This window comes from Microcaecilia unicolor, chromosome 13 (genome assembly GCF_901765095.1).
Source record: "Microcaecilia unicolor chromosome 13, aMicUni1.1, whole genome shotgun sequence".
NCBI classification, from domain to species: domain Eukaryota; kingdom Metazoa; phylum Chordata; class Amphibia; order Gymnophiona; family Siphonopidae; genus Microcaecilia; species Microcaecilia unicolor.
Window position 1 is genome coordinate 28,737,392 of NC_044043.1, and position 19,091 is coordinate 28,756,482.

The 19,091-nt window shown below is 42.3% G+C and overlaps 1 protein-coding gene across 1 annotated transcript in view; it reads left to right on the forward strand.

Moving 5' to 3' along the window:
* Positions 1-19,091, forward strand: part of NCBP3 (nuclear cap binding subunit 3) — a 90,525-nt gene that overhangs the window by 55,913 nt on the left and 15,521 nt on the right. Inside the window, exons 10-11 of the mRNA XM_030185771.1 lie at positions 3,156-3,447; positions 9,472-9,626. Coding sequence (XP_030041631.1) covers positions 3,156-3,447; positions 9,472-9,626 — 447 coding nt within the window. The remainder of the gene's footprint in view (positions 1-3,155; positions 3,448-9,471; positions 9,627-19,091) is intronic.

Sequence of the window (19,091 nt, forward strand, 5' to 3'; positions counted from 1 at the left end):
ATTGGGAAGTTGATTTTGCAGGATCTGGTGACCTTTGTCCAGCTGCCCGCTTTCTGCACAAGATCTTCTCTTCCTTTGCTGGAGATCCCCAATGTTTCAGCATGCATCTCCGAGATGAATTTCTGGTTGTCACAGATGCTTCTTAGTTCTTAGTCTCCTCTCTTAATTCTTGTACTTTTTTCATGAGGGATTCATTGTGCATACATTTACCACATGAAACCAGAATCTTGCCTTGGACCAAGCATTCAGTTTGGACAGAGGCAATAGCTGTAATGGGAGCTGCATCTTTAGGGGCATGATGTTGCTTTGCCATATTTCAAGTGTAGGAGCTTTTTGTGGCTGTGGTTCAAGGGAAATGAAAGGGGAAACTAAAGGGCTGCAAAGTCCCAACTATTTTTTTTTTCTGTTACCCTGTTCTGATGGATACAGGAAGCAGGTAGATTTATTGTGAGATAGCTAGGAACTTATTCAGATTTCTCGGTGGGTGTAGTTCAATATACTTCCTTTGCCTATTATTGGGAACATATTCTTTGATCATTTCTTTAATGTTTCTTTTTTATTTATATTCCAATTGGCCTTTCATAACATGGGTTATTAGGAAATAATGTGTTTTCAATGTAGGTTTTTTTTTGTGTGTGTGATTTTTTTTCTGCCATTTCTTATGTTTGTGATGTAGCAATTAAAAATTCAATTAACAAAAAAGGGGTTTCCAGCCCTGAGGCAGGCGGGAGAGGGGCGATTATTAGAAACAATACAATCCTATATAATAAAACGCACCTCCAACATTCTGAAGCTGACTGCATGGCTGAGGCATTCCTGCTCTCTGTATCCATCTCCTGAATTGACATCACATACTCCCGGGTTCGTCACAAGCAGAAGTGACCAATCACACGAGGTTTCTCGGCTTCAGAATGTTGGAGGTGCATTCTATTAAATAGGATTGGTCAGTTCCTTGAAGCACAGCCAGAGCACAGCGTCCTGCACAGTAACGCTCAGACACCAGAGAGAGAGAGGGGGGCCTGACACCAGAGAGGGGGGGAAGTATCTCTGTCACACACACACTCTCTCTCTCACAGTCAGTCTTTCTCTCTCTTACTCTCACACACTGTCTCTCACTGTATCACATTCATTCTCTCTGTGTCACAGTCACTCACACACTCTCTTGGTCTCATACACTCAGTCTCACAGAGAGTCTGTGTCTCACACACACTCTTATCTCTCACACACACTGTATCTGTGTGAAACACACACTCGCTCTCTCACACTGTGTCTCACATATGCACTTGCACACACTCTCATTCTCACACACACACATACTCTGTCTCTCACAGACACACTCGCACCCAGACTCACTCTCTCTCTCTCTCTCTCTCTCTCTCTCTCTCTCTCTCTCTCTCTCTCTCTCACATTCACTCTCTGTCTCACACACAGTCACTCTCACATACACTCTCTCAAACATACACACTCCAAGGAAAACCTTGCTAGCGCCCGTTTCATTTGTGTCAGAAACGGGCCTTTTTTACTAGTAAATACCATAAAAAGCAGTCCTACCACATAATTCATTAAAAGCAAAACTTATTTTTTTTAATTCTTTATTTATAAATTTTTCATTTACATCCAATGACATAAATGAGGAAATATCAGAAAATACAAACAGCTGAAAAGAAAAAAAGAAGACTACTTATAGCCATTTCTGGCTTAAAATAGAAGATCAGCTTTTAAATTTTGTCCACAATCTATTTGAATCAAGATACTAGGCAATAAAATAAAAGGAAAAAAGAAGAAAATAACATAGCTATAAACTACGTTATTAACGGTTGGGTTAATGCAGAAATTCTACAGCCAACGTAACAGCGTTCTCAATTAGGGAGGCAAATCCTTGGGCTTAACAGCTTCCTTCATTACAATAAATTCTAACAATTTCGAGGGAGAGAAAAATATATAATTAACCAATTCAAAAGTTATATAGCATTTACAAGGAAACTTTAACAGAAAAGTTGCACCTAAATTAATAACTCTAGATTTATACAATAGAAATTCCTTTCTCCTTTTCTGTGTGCTCCTTGCCATGTCAGGGAAAATTTGAATTTTCTGACCCAAGAAACAATCGTTTAAATAGTGAAAGTATAGCCTGAAAATATTATTTCTATCTAGTTCAAGAGCGAATGTCACTATTAAAGTTGTTCTTTCGGTAATCACTTCCAGGGAGTTCTCAAGAAATTCTGTCAAATTAAGATTTGAAGCAGCCTGAGGTGGTTGTTCTGAGGATCTCACTATTCCAGAGATATATTGGGCCCTTGTAATAGGGGGGAAAAGCTCATATACTGTAAGGAATAAGTTTTATAAAACCAAGTTTTCAAGAATCATCAAAATGTGTGTGAGTGGAGCATTTTACATCATTCAATAGAACATTCCAAATCTCTAGAAAAACAGTCTATAATTCTTACTCAACACAATTCTCAGGAGGTGGGTAATGCTAAGTTAAATGAAGACTTTAAGGGACTCATTTTCAAAGCACTTAGTACAAAGTTTCATAGTAACCTCTGGAACTTTGTAAGTCTAAGTGCTTTGAAAATACGCCTCTATGTATCCTAACTGGGGTATATAATGATCTAGCTATTATGAATGTAAATTTAAATTGTACATTTTAAAAAAGGGGATGCTCAAGATCTGCTTTGCGTTGATTTGTACTATTTGGTTTTGGGGGGTTTTTAACCCTTTTAGTGAAAATGTGGCAGGTTTAGGGCTATGTTGTGCCCTCCTGCTGGGGTTTATGTTTATGACTATAGTGCAGGGTCAAAGATCTAGCAGAATTCACCAGAAGCTGACTCAGCATACCAACGAATCCTGTTCCTTCAGTTCACATTTTCATGCTTACACCCCGGTTGAAATGTAGCTATTTTCCAGTTCCTGATTTATTTTAACCAATTCTGACTGCATGCCTTTGAAATATGAAAGTGTGTTTGGCATGTTTCTCTCTCCCCAGCCCCTGAGCTACTCATGTTCTAAAGCAGAAAGAAAAACAAAATCTAAATATTTATTGTAAAAAAAAAAAAAAAAAAAAAAGAACACAGGTTAGTCAAGCTCTGTTACTTCAGAGCCTGAGCCAACAAGCAGGCTTTTCTAATTATCCAAACAATCTTTCTCCCTCATAGGCTTGGTGAATGTTCCTGAGGAGCCAATAGAAGAAGAGGAGGAGGAGGAGGAAGTGGAGGACCAAGATATGGATGAAGATGACAGAGTTGTGGTTGAATACAGAGATGAGTTGCAGACTTTCCGACAGGCACGAGAGCGCAGCCGAGCTCATCGTTCTAGTGCCAGTGGCTCAGACTCTGATGAAATGGACTATGATTTAGAACTAAAAATGATTTCCACACCCTCCCCCAAGAAAAGCATGAAGATGACCATGTATGCAGATGAGGTGGAGTCCAGACTGAAAACTATTAGGTAAAAGTGGATTTCTTTTCTACTGTGATTCTCTATAAGGTTTGCCTTTTATTGGGCCTACATATTTTTTTATCTTTTTTTTTTGTTAGTTTTTTTCCACCGTTTATTTGTAATTATATTGATTAACAGCATTTGAATAGTACAACATCTGAACCAGCCTCTGGCTTGGTTCAAACAATAATCATAAAAGATCTTAAACATTTCTAAATTCTACATATTTTTTTCAAAAATGACTGTGCGTGTTTTTGAGACCATATAGGTCCTTTCTTCCTGTGTGACAGGCTGAGGGAAGGGAACATATTCCTGAGAAGTTTCTATTCTGCTAATCTGCTCCTGATGTGACGCCATTTGAAGACCCCTACACTGTAAATTAACGTTGTGTGATACTGTCTCAGTATATATGTGCTTTCTTCCTTCAGTCTTACTGTTGCTTCTGAAGAAGGGTCTCAAAATTAGAATTTTCCAATGATACATAACTTTGATTCAATAAATGATATAATAGGTTTCTTCAGGATCAATATGGCTTCTGCTTTTTTTGTAGTGAGGACAAACTTTAGTGAATATTCTGTAACAAAGCTATGTTGGATTGAAATTGTTCGGCCTTCCTCGAACAATCCATGGCATGGCAATTATCTGTTTCCAAAAACATAAGACAGTTCAGTAACAAAATGATTCAGGGCCTAAAGGGGCAGGTGGAGACAAATTTGTCTCTTCCCTCCCCCCCTCCCCCCCGAAGACAAAACCTAGTGATGCATAGAAGTTAGCCAAAAGCAGTTACGTTCTCATGAAACGTAGTGGCAAAACCTAGTATCTGCATGAAATTGTAGCTAATCTTTTGAATGTTTGGATAAAATCGTTGCAAAGATTTGTAGTTCCCAAAAAACAAACAGATAAACGATCTGCAAGATCCAGAACAGAAAAAAAGAGCAGACCATGTAAAAAGTAAATTGATACTTATTTCCAAGTCATCAAAACAGCAAACAATTTTACTTTTTATGTGGTCTAAAGATTTGTAGTTACCATGTTAGTTTACTTCAGTATATAGAGATAAGGGTCATCAGCTTTCAAGTGTTATCCACTGTTGATCAGGTTGGTGAAGAAACCATATAGAGTCAGCCAAGCCTAAAGCTGCCTGCATAATTCTATAAGTAATGAATTTGGAACAGTTTACACAGCAATTCAGAACCATTTTCAGTAGCCAAGTAATTAGATTTTACCCTTGTGATGAAGTATTAAAAACGATTGGAGAAGGATACCGCATTCAATTCAAGCTTCTCCTTCTTACCTACAAATGCACTCAGTCTGCTGCCCCTCACTATCTTTCTACCCTCATCTCCCTTTATGTTCCCGCCCGTAACCTCCGTTCACAGGATAAATCCCTCCTCTCAGTACCCTTCTCCACCACCGCCAACTCCAGGCTCCGCTTATTCTGCCTCGCCTCACCTTATGCTTGGAACAACCTTCCTGAGCCCTTACGCCAAGCCCCCTCCCTGCCCGTCTTCAAGTCTTTGCTTAAAGCCCACCTCTTCAATGCTGCGTTCGGCACCTAACCCTTACCGTTCAGTGAATCCAGACTGCCCCAATTTGACTGCCCCTATCGGACCGACCGTTCACTTGTCTATTAGATTGTAAGCTCTTTGAGCAGGGACTGTCTCTCTTTGTTAAATTGTACAGTGCTGCGTAACCCTAGTAGCGCTCTAGAAATGTTAAGTAGTGGTAGTAGTAGTTAGAAGAAAGTTGATTTTCCATTGTGTAGCTTTCCACTATTCCAGAGCCTCTGCTTAGAATTATGAAGATAATGCTGAATACAATACATTTATTATTAATCTGTGAGATAGTTGTGTCCATAAACCAGCAGATGGAGATAGAGAACTGGAAAAACTGAGCTCATGTATTTCTTGACATCCAGTCCAGCTCAGTATTTTTTTTTATCTCCAGCAGGTGGAGAGCCTCTAGTTCTGAGTAATATGTGGGTGAATTGAGTCTGCAGAGTCCTATCTGGATGTTCAGACCTCTTTGTCTCTGGTGCCCCATGAATTTACTTTTCCCTCCCTTCACCTCTCCCTTGTATTCTGTGGAACTCTCCTTTTCCAGCACAACAACCTTAAATACAAGAATTTAAAAACAAACAGGAAAAAAAGGTTTTTCTGGAGAACGTGGGACAGAGTATCAGTCCTGAGCCTTTCTCATCTTGGTAAGACTTGTGGAGACTGTCGTTGTTAATACTTTGGAGAGGGGGGGCAGCCAGCAATGAAAAGTCAGACTAAAGTTTGACTTAGAACTGTTTGGAGGGTTGCAAGTTCTACTTGGTGCAGGAGAGAGATCCTGACTCACCGCTTGGAATAGTTGGGGTGAATGACGACCACTGCTGAGGCAGTTAAGCAGTGTTCGCGCTGTGGGACCTGCCAGCCAGCATCGGGGTATTGCAGTGTGCACAAGCTGGGAATCCTATGAGACGCAGAGGAAGCAGTCGGTGACGGTGTATCTTGGGATTTGGCACAGCATCAAATATGCTGGAGTCTTTGGCTGTCCATCAAGGGCCAGTGCGCAGTTTGATATAGGAGAGCGCGTGATGGGTACCATTTTGTCAGGGTCAATGTGTAGAGCATAGCCGCCATTTTACAGTCTGAGGACCTGACAGAGCATTCAGTTTATAATTTTATTAAATTTATTATACTGCTCTAGCTGACAAGCAGAGCGGTGTACAAGTTCATTAAAAATAATAAAAAAGGGGGGGGGGGAGGAACGACAATTTTTTTGATAAGACAGTAAAACCACATACAACAAGATATAGTGGGACAAACTGAAGGGCACGGAAATATCGACCCTAATCAAATATCCTCACCTTAAGCTTCAGAAAAAAACTAGGATTTTTATTCACATTTGTACTTTTTAAGAGAGAGATTGACATGGAGAGAGGGGGAGCCCGTTCCATATAAAAGGTGCAAGGAAAAAAAAAAAGCAGTGGGTCTAGTTGATTCAAGTTGAACAAACTTGGGACCAGGAAAAACCAGGTGATGATTATTGAGTGAACGGAGAAGTCTGACAAGAGGGTATGGAATTGTGAGACATGATAAATAATCAGGGGTGCCAAGACAAAAAGCTTTAAAATTGGGTGTAGCTACTTTGTGAATGATAACGTTGTTCCACCGGCAACCAATGGTGAGCTTTCAAGAGATGAGTGATATAGTAATTTTGATGAACGTGACAAAGAAGACGAACAGCAGTATTTTGAGCATTTGAAATTCCTTTATTGTGTATCTGGATTTGCAAAAGGCATTTGACAAAGTACCTCATGAAATACCACCTAACTGAACACAGCTGTTGTAAAATAAAGAAACCTGCCTTGCATATGGAGGATATCTGAGCTGAAAAAGAAAGTTGTGAGTCTAGATTTACTCCAAGGTAATGAAAACAGGTAGTGGGCTGAATATCTGCCCCAAAGAGATTTAAAGTGGAGGTAGAAGGTGGGCACCTGTGAACCAGCACACGACTGTTTTTGTTTGTTCACTAATTTATGATCCAAGAGTCATTGGACCACTACATTTAAGCAGTTTTGAAGGGGGCTAATAAATGGGGAAGAGGGGTGTAAGAAAGAGCAATGTGGGGAACAAAATAGAACCCCAAAGGACCCCACACATGAGAGAACGAGAAGGAAGTGGAAGATTCCCTACTGTAGTCCTGGCCGGAGACATGGTAGGCCATGTGTTGAAAAGGATTGCATTGCACTAGGGTTAAATAATTCTCATAGCCCCAGAGGCCATAATACACGCCTGATTCAACGACTGGACATGGGTTCTCTGCCTTCCACAGGTACACGGCCTACTGAAGCAAGATCAGGATCTGTGCCTGTTTAGTCTTACGGCTTGGCCTTTGAAAGGGCTCAATTAAGACAAAAAGGTTATTCTGATTTGGTCATTGCTACCTTGCTGAAGGCTTGGAAATGCTCTACATCCATGGCATATGTGAGGGTATGGAGGATGTTCGAGGGCAGGCATTCTGAGCATGGACTTTCTCCCTTTTCTTCTCAGACTGCACGCACATCCTAGCATTTCTCCAGGCAGGTCTTCAGAAAGGATTGGTGTTGGGTTCTCAAAAAGTTCAGGTTGCTACTTTGGCCTGTTTCAAGGGCCGACTACAGAAGATGTCTCTTGCAGCTTACCTGAATATCATTCAATTCTTGCAGGGAGCAGGACACTAGTGGCCTCCCTTTCATATGCAGTACCAGAGTGAAACCTTAATTTAGTCCTTCGGGCTCTTCAGAAGCCTACTTTTGAGCCACCCTGGAAGGCCGTTTGGAAAGATCTTGCACTAAAGACAATTGTTCTTGATGGCTGTGGTGTCAGCACTTAGGGTTTCGGCGCTTCAGGATCTCTTGTCAGTATCCCTTTCTTCACTTTTCAGAGAGGAGGGTCTCCCTGCGCACGGTTTCTTCCTCTCTTCTGAAAGTGGTATCAGCATTTCCTTGAAGATTCTTGATGTACATAGAGTCCTCATTAGATATCTGGAAGTCACAAATGTTTCGCAATTCGGACAGACTGTGGTTTTTGGTAAACAGAAGCCTCATGGCTTCCAAGCCCACAGTTGCTAGATGGATGAAGGAGACTGTTGCACCAGCTTATTTGCGTGCAGGGACCTCAGGCCTTGTGGGCTCATTCTGTGAGGCATACAGTGTAATCTTGGGCAGAGACTACTGTCTCTGGTGGATATTTGCAAGGTGGCGATGTGGTCAACGCAGCATACCTTTAAAAGTCACTACAGGGTTGGATGTTTCAGCACACTCAAAAGCAAGTTTTGGAGCTTTGGTTCTCAGGGCAGCGGTGCCAGGATCCCACCCACTCTAGGGATTGCTTTTCAACATCCCTCAGGTTCTGGAATAGTGCAAAGCTGCTCAGAATTCCAGAGGTCCACCCGAGGTTTCTCTTGTTTTCTACAAGTTGTCCAGAGATGTGAAGTCCACACACGTTTGCTCATGTGGTTAGTGTTAGGTTAGTGCAGACCTTAACAAATTTTAATTAAATCTAGGAGCCAGCGTCTAAGACCTTTATCAACCCTTCCAACATTGTCTCCAGTGAAGTTTTTTTTTTTTGGGAGGGGGGTTGAATCCCCTCCCAAATTAGCAGTAGCTCTCTTAGAAATTAACTTAACTAAGGTTTTATCCTCTCCTCCCCCCCCCCCCCCCCCCATTTTTGTCTGTGGGCAACAAAACTTTAGTAAACCAGTTCCTTAAGGTGCTTCTGTTAATTGTTTTAGAAGTCAATATTCCCAAAGCACGTTGTCAGCAGTGAGCAGTGTGACAGCACCCTCTAGTGTAGATAGGTAAAACAGAGGCATATCACCTCTCTGAGTCTTCCCCCAGTCTGCCCTTCCCTCCATGTCCTGCGATTCTCCCCTCGCCTCCCCTCCCATCCGTGTCCTGCGATTCTCCCCTCGCCTCCCATCCTCTCCATGTCCAGCAATTCTCCTCTGCTCTGCCCTCCCCTCCCATGTCCAGCGATTCTGCCCTCCCCAGTGATTCTCCTCTGCCGTGCCCTCCCATCCAGCGTTCCCTGCAGGCAGGTTGTGCTTGCGTCCCCTCCAGGGTTTCGTTGCTTTCACTTGCGTTCGTAACATCCTGACGTCAGCTCGCCTCCACCCTCCTCTGACGTCATTTCGTCTTTATGCGAGGGCAGGACAGTGAGAGGGAAGGGAACGCTGGATGCTTGCTGACGTCAGGATGTTACGAACCCAGCCAGCCAGCCATAGAACATTGAGGTACAAATTATATAGTAGATAAAGTAAATCCCTTCCATAAAGAGCTTACAGTCTGGGTGCCCCTGGCAACAGAAAACTTGGCCAGGTTCAGAATTTGAATCCTGATGTTTTGGTTATCAGCCCGTTATTCTGATCACTGGGCCAGTCCATTTGAATACTTTTGTCTATGTAGGGAGCATTTGTGGCCCCATCATGGTGTTGCACAAAGCACCTTTGTCCTGCCTTGCCATTCCTGATGAAGGGATGTCTGCTTTGTTCCTCTTTTCCCAGGAACTCCATGAGAGCTGATACTGTCACGAGTAGTAATGTGAAAAACCGCATTGGCAACAAAGCAGTGTCAGAGAAACCTGCAGATGTGCGCCTTCTTTTAGAGGAGAAACGGCAGAATACCGGGCAGCGGCAGTTGAGCGGCAACCAAAAATCAGGTAATCCAATCAAGCATAACATGAGATCAATGCAGTGAGCCTTCTTTGCAAGCTGTGAGCACCCCTGAACTTTCATGACCTATTGGTAAATGATGATAACCAAGGCTAGGCTGCTGACTTTGGTTAGGTTCTCCTGAGTCATTTTGACCCATTTTTATCTTTGCTCACATTTTTTTTTTAGTTACATTTGTACCCCGCGCTTTCCCACTCATGGCAGGCTAAATGCTGCTTACATATTGTATACAGGTACTTATTTGTACCTGGGGCAATGGAGGGTTAAGTGACTTGCCCAGAGTCACAAGGAGCTGCCTGTGCCTGAAGTGGGAATCGAACTCAGTTCCTCAGTTCCCCAGAACCAAAGTCCACCACCCTAACCACTAGGCCACTCCTCCATCAGAGTCTAAATCGCTGTATATTATCAAAATTTGCTTGACTTTCCTTAACTTCAATTTTTGACATGAGCTGACTGATTTTCCAGGTGAGAGGGATGAACAGGAGAGGCCGTCTGAAATTATAACATCTAAGCTATCCTTCATCTCCTGCAGTTAGAAAATCCATCTCCTGAGTTGTGCAAATGCAGAATTTCATAAGCAGCACTGGAACTAGGGCAGTTTTATGTGGCCATCTTAGACAAATAATTAGGGCCTCTGATCTTAGAGTGTTTATAAATTATAAATACTAGTGTTGATTTTCAAGGTAGTTAGGTGCTTTGGGAGGATACTAAAATCTGTATGTATTGGTGAAAATTTTAGGAATATTTTATGTGGATTCCATTTGTACATAGGGTGAAAGGAAAAGAGGAGGAGACAACCTCTTCAGGCGATGAAGAGCACAACCCAGGAACAAAGGTGCCAGAAAAACCACTAAATGCACGTTCAGAACATCATTTATTTCTTAAGTTCCTTAAATTTGATATTCTGCCTTTAAACAACTAACTATATCAAGGCAGTTTACAGTACTTGGTTTTAACTGAATATAAAACATGAAAATACCAAACAAACATCAGTGCATGGGAGGGAGAAGGGGGTTAGATAAGTAGCTGCACAACAGTAATTATTGTGTAAACTATAATTAACAGTAAATAAAAGGGATGGCCTGTTAAAATTTGTTAAAAACATTATAAAAAGTCAAAATCCTAGTATCCTTCACCCTAGTTGGAAGGCTTCTTTAAAAAGCCATGTTTTTAGTCCTTTTTTTTTTTTTTTGTCTCCCAGACCAGTCCAGAATGTCCACCAATGAGCAGATGAAGACAGACAATTTTTGTATGCATTATTCTGTCTCCAGCAGATGATGAGTGAACATACCATGCAGCTGACTATGAACATCTGAGGGGACTGCTCCTGGGCCCAGCTAGAGAGTTGGTACCCAAGTTGCATGTGGCAAAGGGGAAAAGGCCAGGGTTCTGCTAGGGCTCTACATAGGTTTGGTGACATCTGGAGGAGTCACCTGGTATCTCTGTTGGACAGCCTGCCTTCTATCTTGTCCCCAGTTTAGGGTAACAGGAAGATCCTTTGTGCTGCCCTTCCAAAGACTTTATTTTATTTTATTATTTTTGTTACATTTGTACCCCGCACTTTCCCACTCATGGCAGGCTCAATGCGGCTTACATATTGTATACAGGTACTTATTTGTACCTGGAGCAATGGAGGGTTAAGTGACTTGCCCAGAATCACAAGGAGCTGCCTGTGCCTGAAGGTGGGAATCGAACTCAGTTTCTCAGTTCCCCAGGACCAAAGTCCACCACCCTAACCACTAGGCCACTCCTCCTTTAGCTTCTTTTGCATGAAGCTTATGACTGTGGGTCATGCATTTGATATACCGCCTCTCTGGAGTACAACCAAAGCAGTTCACATGTTACATACAGGTATTTTTTCTCTCCCTAGTGGGCTCTAAGTTTTGTACCTTGGGGAAATGGAGGGTTAAGTGACTTGCCCAGGGTCACAAGGAGCCACAGTAGGAATCAAACTTGATTCCCCTGATTCTTGGTCCCCGATAAACTAACTGCTTTTACCACATTTTGCTACATACCAGAGTTCAATTACACGTTGAATGAAGACATGTTTTCTCCGATTTGTTTCAAATTTACTACTTTGTAGCTTCATTGCATGCCTCTAGTCCTAGTATTTTTGGAAAGAGTAAACAAGCAATTCACGTCCACCTGTTCCGCTCCACTCATTATTTTATAGATCTCTATCATATCTCCCCTCAGCCGTCCTTTCTCCAAGCTGAAGAGCCCTAGCCGCTTTAGCATTTGCTCATAGGGAAGTCTTCCCCATCCCCATTTATCATTTTTGTCACCCTTCTCTGTACCTTTTCTAATTCCACTATATCTTTTTTGAGGTGCAGTGACCAGAATTGTGCACATTATTCGAGGTGCGGTCGCACCATGGAGCGATACAAAGGCATTATAACATCCTCATTTTATGTTTTCCTTTCCTAATACCACGTAACATTCTATTTGCTATCTTAGCTGCCGCCACCCACTAAACAGAGGGTTCAGTGTATTATCAACGATGACACCTACATCCCTCTCCTGGTCATTGACTCCAAATGTGGAACCTTGCATCATGTAGCTACTAGTAACGAAGGCCCGTTTCAAATCGCAATGAAACGGGCGCTAGCAGGGCTCCCCTCCGTCCCTTTGTGTCTCCGTGTGTCGCCGGCCCTCCTGCAGCCTCCGTGCGAATGTGCTGTGACCCTGGCCCTTTTGGCACACCCCCCCAACGTCCGTGACCGTTCCGTTCCCCCCCCCCGATGTGTGAGTTGCCAGTGCACCCCCTTCCACCCCTACCGATGTCGTCGCTGCCGGCGCTCCCCTCTCTCCGAAGGCCCCCCCCCCCCCCACCCCACTGACCCTCCGAAGTAACGTGTGCTCCGCCCTCGACATCACGTTTTGACGCGAGGGCGGAGCAGAGCTACAGTGCAGTACAACGTTGGAGCTGAGAATGTGCTCCGCCCTCAACGTCATAACATTTGACGCGAGGGCGGGGCCCACAGACTGATTTTGTGTGGCTTCGAACTTACGAACCTGGCTTCAGTGACGTCAGTGCAAATAGAACGTTGAGGGTGAGTTTTATATATATAGATTGTTCGGGTTCCTCTTTCCTACATGCATCACTTTGCACTTGCTCACATTAAATGCCAATTTCCATTTGGATGTCCTGTCTCCGTCTCGTTAAGGTCCTCTTGTCATTTTTCTCAATCCTCTTGTGATTTAACAACTTTGAATAACTTTGTGTCATCAGCAGATGTAATTACCTCACTAGTTACTCCTATCTCTAGATCATTTATAAATATGTTAAAAAGCAGCAGACCCAGTACAGACCCCTGGGGCACCCCTCTATCTACCCTTATCCATTGAGAATACTGACCATTTAAACCTACTCTCTGTTTTCTATCTTTTAACTAGTTTTTAATCCATAATGGAACACTACTTCCTATCCCATGACTCTTCAATTTTCTCTGGAGTCTTTCATGAGATACTTTGTCAAACGCCTTTTTTTAAAAATCCAGATACACAATATCGGCTGGCTCACCTTTATCCACAATGTTTGTTCACCTCTTGAAAGAAATGTAGTAGATTGGTGAGGCAAGACTTCCCTTCACTAAATCTATTTTGGCTTTATCTCATGAATCCATGCTTATGAATATGCTCTGTAATTTTGTTGTTTATAATAGCCTACTCTCTGTTTTCTTTTAACCAGTTTTTAATCCACAATAGAACACTACCTCCTATCCCATGACTCTCTAATTGCCTCTGGGTCTTTTATGAGGTACTTTGTCAAATGCCTTTTGAAAATCCAGATACAAAATATCAAACAGCTCACCTTTATCCACGTCACTCCGTCAAAGAAATGTAGTAAAATAGTGAGGCAAGATTTCCCTTCACGTTGGCTTTATCTCATTAGTCCATGCTTTTGAATATGCTCTGTAATTCTGTTATTTTATAATAGTCTCTACCATTTTGCCCGGCACCAACGTCAGGCTCACCGGTCTATAATAGCCCAGATCACCTCTGGAACCTTTTTTTAAAAATTGGCATTACATTGGCCACCCTCCAATCTTCCGGTACCATTCTTGATTTTACAGATAAATTACATATTACTAACAATAGTTCTGCAAGTTCATTTTTCAATTCTGTCAGTACTCTGGGATGAATACCATCTGGTCCAGGTGATTTGATACTCTTCAATTTGTCAAATTGCGCCATTACATCTTCCAGGTTTATAGAGATTTCATTCAGTTTCTCCAGCTCCTCAGCTTTGAATACTATTTCTGGCACTGGTATCTGTTTGTGCCTTTTCATGCTGCGTCCCAGAGCCCAACAGAACCAGCACTACTTACACAGACAAATTCTCCAACTGGTATCTTAGAACCCTGGACAGCTGGTAAAGTCTACTAAAACAATAACAACTAGAAACAAAAGAAGAAAAAAGAACCAAAAGAAGCTTCTTGGGGTTAATACAGGTTTATTCTTCATCCAAAATTAGGAAAAAATAATAAATAGTATAGATACAGTATACAGAACAGGACAGAAAGAAGAACATGTACAGAAATGGAAATTCAGTGGAAATAGGACATTCTTTCAGTCTCCCTGGCGTGGGCCCAAAAGAGATGTATGCTGACCTCTTTCCTGTCTTACAGAAAAGTTTATATAGGGTTTTTTTCCCTTACAGTACAAAGGAGTAAGAGGGAGGGGAGGTTCCCCCCCCCCCCCCCCCCCCCCCCCCCCAGTTAGCATCTTGCAGGTACAGTCAGGATTTCTTTGTTTATAGTATCAACAAAGAAATACATAGCATATGTTTGCATTTCCTTAGAAGATGCATTTGTTGTCAAAAAGTGACAAAATGTTTTGGATCATTATCTCTCTTCTGGTCACATTTACAGTTTTCCCACAAAAGAATATATTTGTCAGAACTTTTGGTCTTTTGTCTCAGTATTTTCCTTATCCTTATTCTTATTCTAAAGAGAGGAGGCAAGAGTTTAACTGCTCCCTTTAGAGGTGTTACATTTCTCTCCTGACAGCCCAGACCTTGTGTTTGGAGACATGTCAGAACATAGATTCTCTTGTGTTCAAAGAAATACATAATAAAAGCTATTGCTACCTGGCTCCAGAGGTCTGTTTCTCAAAGGGGGGTCTATTGCCTCCCATTTTGTGAGATACAATATTTGATCTATTGTTCTAGACAGAAAAAGAAGTCTCTGCAGGTGCTATTTCCTCTCACGGTTACAGAAAAGTCATTTTTTCTTGCCTTGAAGTGGCCCCCTACAAAAGACATGGAAAAGAACTCTGTCGCCCAAATTCCCTGAGGCCTGTCCACACTTATGAGAGGGTCGTGGGCAGACAAGTTTACAATTACCTGGCTGGTCAAGAGGGGGGGGGGGGGGGGTAGAGTGAATTGCTTCCAGCAATAACTGTCCTCATGATCAGAAGGGGAGAAATCTCCATCTCTCCCTGTCTAAAAATGAAAAATTAATTCTGTACATTGAATACTGGAGGCCTTCTCTGTGCCTCCTCCAACATCTCTCTCCCAAATTGAACACAGTACTTGAGGTGCGGTCGCACCATGGAGCGATACAACGGCAGAATAGTATCCTTATTTTTGTTTTCAATCCCTTTCCTAATGATACCCAACATTCTATTTGCTTTCCTAGCCACAGCAGCACATTGAGCAGAAGTTTTCAATGTATCATCAACGATGACTCCTAGATCCTTTCTCGGTCCGTGACTCCCAATGCTAAACCTTGCATGACGTAGTTATAGTTTGGGTTCCTCTTTCCCACATGCATCACTTTGCACTTGTTCACATTAAACGTCATCTGCCATTTAGACACCCAGTCTCCCAGTCTTGTAAGGTCCTCTTGTAGATTTTCACAATCTTCCCGCGATTTGACGACTTTGAATAACTTTGTGTCATCGGCAAATTTGATTACCTCACTAGTAACCCCCATATCTAGGTCATTTATGAATATGTTAAAAAGCAGAGGTCCCAGCACAGATCCCTGAGGGATCCCGCTAACTACCCTTCTCCATTGCAAATATTGACCTTTTAATCCTACTCTCTGTTTCCTATCTTTCAACCAGTTTTTAATCCACAATAAGACACTACCTCCGATCCCATGTCCCTCTAATTTCCTCAGTAGTCTTTCATGAGGGACTTTATCAAACGCCTTCTGAAAATCTAGATACACAATATGAACCGGCTCACCTTTGTCCACATGTTTGTTTACTCCTTCAAAGAAATGCAGCAGATTGGTGAGGCAAGACTTCCCTTCACTTAATCCATGTTGACTTTGTCCCATTAGTCCAAAATAGATCCTGCAGTGCCTGCTAGCCTCTATCTGTTGATGTAAATTAATCAGATTACTTCACTCAGTAGAAAAACACAGCCCCAGGGAGCACCCTCAAGACACCCCAGCACACAGAACAGGAGATCACCAGCACAGAAATTCAGCACCGTTTAAGCAATTATAGATTAGTTAATAGGCTTGAGAGGCTTAGAAAGGACAGCAGTGAAAGAACAGCAATTGAAAGAACAGCGTTTTTTTGTTGTTTTTCTTCTACGTTTGTTTTAGGTGAAATATAAAATTAAGAACAGTCACATAAGAAAAAGAAAAACTTTTTAAAACAAATTCTGCCTCAGCCACCAGTTCAAACCAGCTCTGAAAATCCCCAGCACAGCCCCAGGTCCAGGGTAACTGAAGGTTACAGGTCTTTCTGCAATATTTCACAGTCTGCACGTGGTTTTAACAACCTTGAATAGTTTTTTTATCATCTGCAAATTTGATCACCTCACTTCGTTTTTCCTCATTTGGACTTCTGCAGTGCTGTTTTGCTGGGTGTTGTGTTAAACTGCTATTCATCAACTTCAGCTCAGTTTGTCGGCATTATAGGAAGCCGTGACTATATTACTCTCATACTGCCATAGTCGACAGTCCATTTGCAGTTTAAATGTAAAATAGTATTGTTGGACCTTAAAGCAAGATCTGGGGAGACACTTTTGTTATTTAGGTAAATGCTTCATAATTGCATCCATTTAGTATGTGTTACTAGAGTGAAATTTGTTGGTAGTCCTGTCTTTTATGTAAGTGAGACTGAAATGTAATTGTGATAGATGTTCTCAGTAAATTCTATTTAGTTGGGTGGAGTAAGTTGTCTCAAGATCTAATGGTATGCCAGAAAAAAATTGGAAATGTTGCTGTTTACTGAGTATTTTAATGTCAAGGAATTTATTTGCTGTGATTTTATTTTACTGAGAAGATGCAGCGAGTTCACCACATCACTGTAATCTAGAAATAGAAGGAAATAGTGGAGGAGTGGCCTAGTGGTTAGGGTGGTGGACTTTGGTCCTGGGGAACTGAGGAACTGAGTTCGATTCCCACTTCAGGCACAGGCAGCTCCTTGTGACTCTGGGCAAGTCACTTAACCCTCCATTGCCCCATGTAAGCCACATTGAGCCTGCCATGAGTGGGAAAGCGTGGGGTACAAATGTAACAAAAAAAAAAAAACAGAGATCATCATGTCAGTGATAATAGGTTGAAGATTTAGGAAAAATCAACAAAAATCAAGTAATTTTAGCCGTAACAAGGAAATATGACAAACAGGAGAAATCTTTCTAGCAGTCCTATTCTTGTTTGCTACACTAAGACAGAAGAAAAACATAGGCAGAAGGATGTGGGGGTTTTTTTGTTTTGTTTTAGCTTTTTAAGTTGAAACCCATGGTACAATGAATACTCACAATAGGATATAAACAAGTAACAGTATAAATGCCTCTAAAAGAGAAAGACATTATAAAAATCCAAAAGAGGAGATGATGGTGATCCAAAAGTCCACAGAATGGATAGAGAGGACAGATTTCACCAGTGCTTTTTTTGTAGAAAAAAAGGTGCCGGTACTCATTATGGGCGGGGTCACCACATATGGCTCCACCCCTATGATAGCCACACCCACATTAACCACACACCCTATACCAGCCATGGCGCATATAAACAGACATCATTGAAAATATTATAGTACTATAGGAGAAAAAAATAACGTGATTTTTTTTCATTATAAATAATCTCTGTGAGCTCTTACAGCTCCAGTATACCCAGTGCAAAATAAGACAGCCAATGTAAATTCTCAAATTGGACATAATTACAAACACTAAAATGAAAATAAAATGATTTTTTTCTACCTTTGTTGTCTGGTGACTGTTTTTCTTTCCATATTGGTCCCAGTCTGTGATTCTGCTTTCTTTTCTTTTCGCTTAACTCTTCTGTGCCATTTGTCATTTTTGTCTCCTTTTTCTTTGCTTTCTTCAATATTTTTCAGGCTCTCTCTCTGTCCAGATTTAATTCATTCTTACTATCCATTCTTTAATGTCCTTCATCTACCTGTGGCTTTTCATCTTTTCCTCACCCTTGTTCTCCCCATGCCCCTTCCTCTTATTCTCCAGTCTTTCTCTATTCCCCTTTTCCATCCAGCAGCTCTGCTTTCTCTCCCCATCCTTCCAGTGTCTCCCCTATTTCTTTCTGCATTCTTCCATCCAGCATCTTCCCTCTCTCTCTCCCCATCCTTCCATCTGTTTTCCCCCTCTCTCTCCCCATCCTTCCATCTGTTTTCCCTCTCTCTTTCCCCAATCCTTCCATCTGTTTTTCCCTCTCTCCCCAATCCTTCCATCTGTTTTTCCCTCTCTCTCCCCATCCTTCCATCTGTTTTTCCCTCTCTCTCCCCAATCCTTCCCTGTTGTTTTCCCTTTCTCTCTCTCCCCAATCCTTCCCTCTGTTGTTTTCCCTCTCTCTCCCCAATCCTTCCCTCTGTTGTTTTCCCTCTTTCTCCAATCCTTCCCTCTGTTGGTTTCCCTCTCTCCCCAATCCTTCCCTCTGTTGTTTTCCCTCTTTCTCTCTCTCCCCCAATCCTTCCCTCTGTTGGTTTCCCTCTTTCTCTCTCTCCCCCAATCCTTCCCTCTGTTGTTTTCCCTCTCTCTCCCAAATCCTTCCCTCTGTTGGTTTCCCTCTTTCTCTCGCTCCCCAATCCTTCCCTCTGTTGTTTTCCCTCTTTCTCTCTCTCCCCCAATCCTTCCCTCTGTTGTTTTCCCTCTCTCTCCCAAATCCTTCCCTCTGTTGGTTTCCCTCTTTCTCTCTCTCCCCAATCCTTCCCTCTGTTGTTTTCCCTCTTTCTCTCTCTCCCCAATCCTTCCCTCTATTGTTTTCCCTCTCTCTCCCCAATCCTTCCCTCTGTTGTTTCCCTCTTTCTCTCTCTCCCCAATCCTTCCCTCTGTTGGTTTCCCTCTTTCTCTCTCTCCCCCCAATCCTTCCCTCTGTTGTTTTCCCTCTCTCTCCCAAATCCTTCCCTCTGTTGGTTTCCCTCTTTCTCTCTCTCCCCAATCCTTCCCTCTGTTGGATTCCCTCTCCCTGCCAAGTTTGACGCGAACGGCGCGAAGACGCGACGCACGCGGCACCAGCCCCTATTTCCGGCCGCTG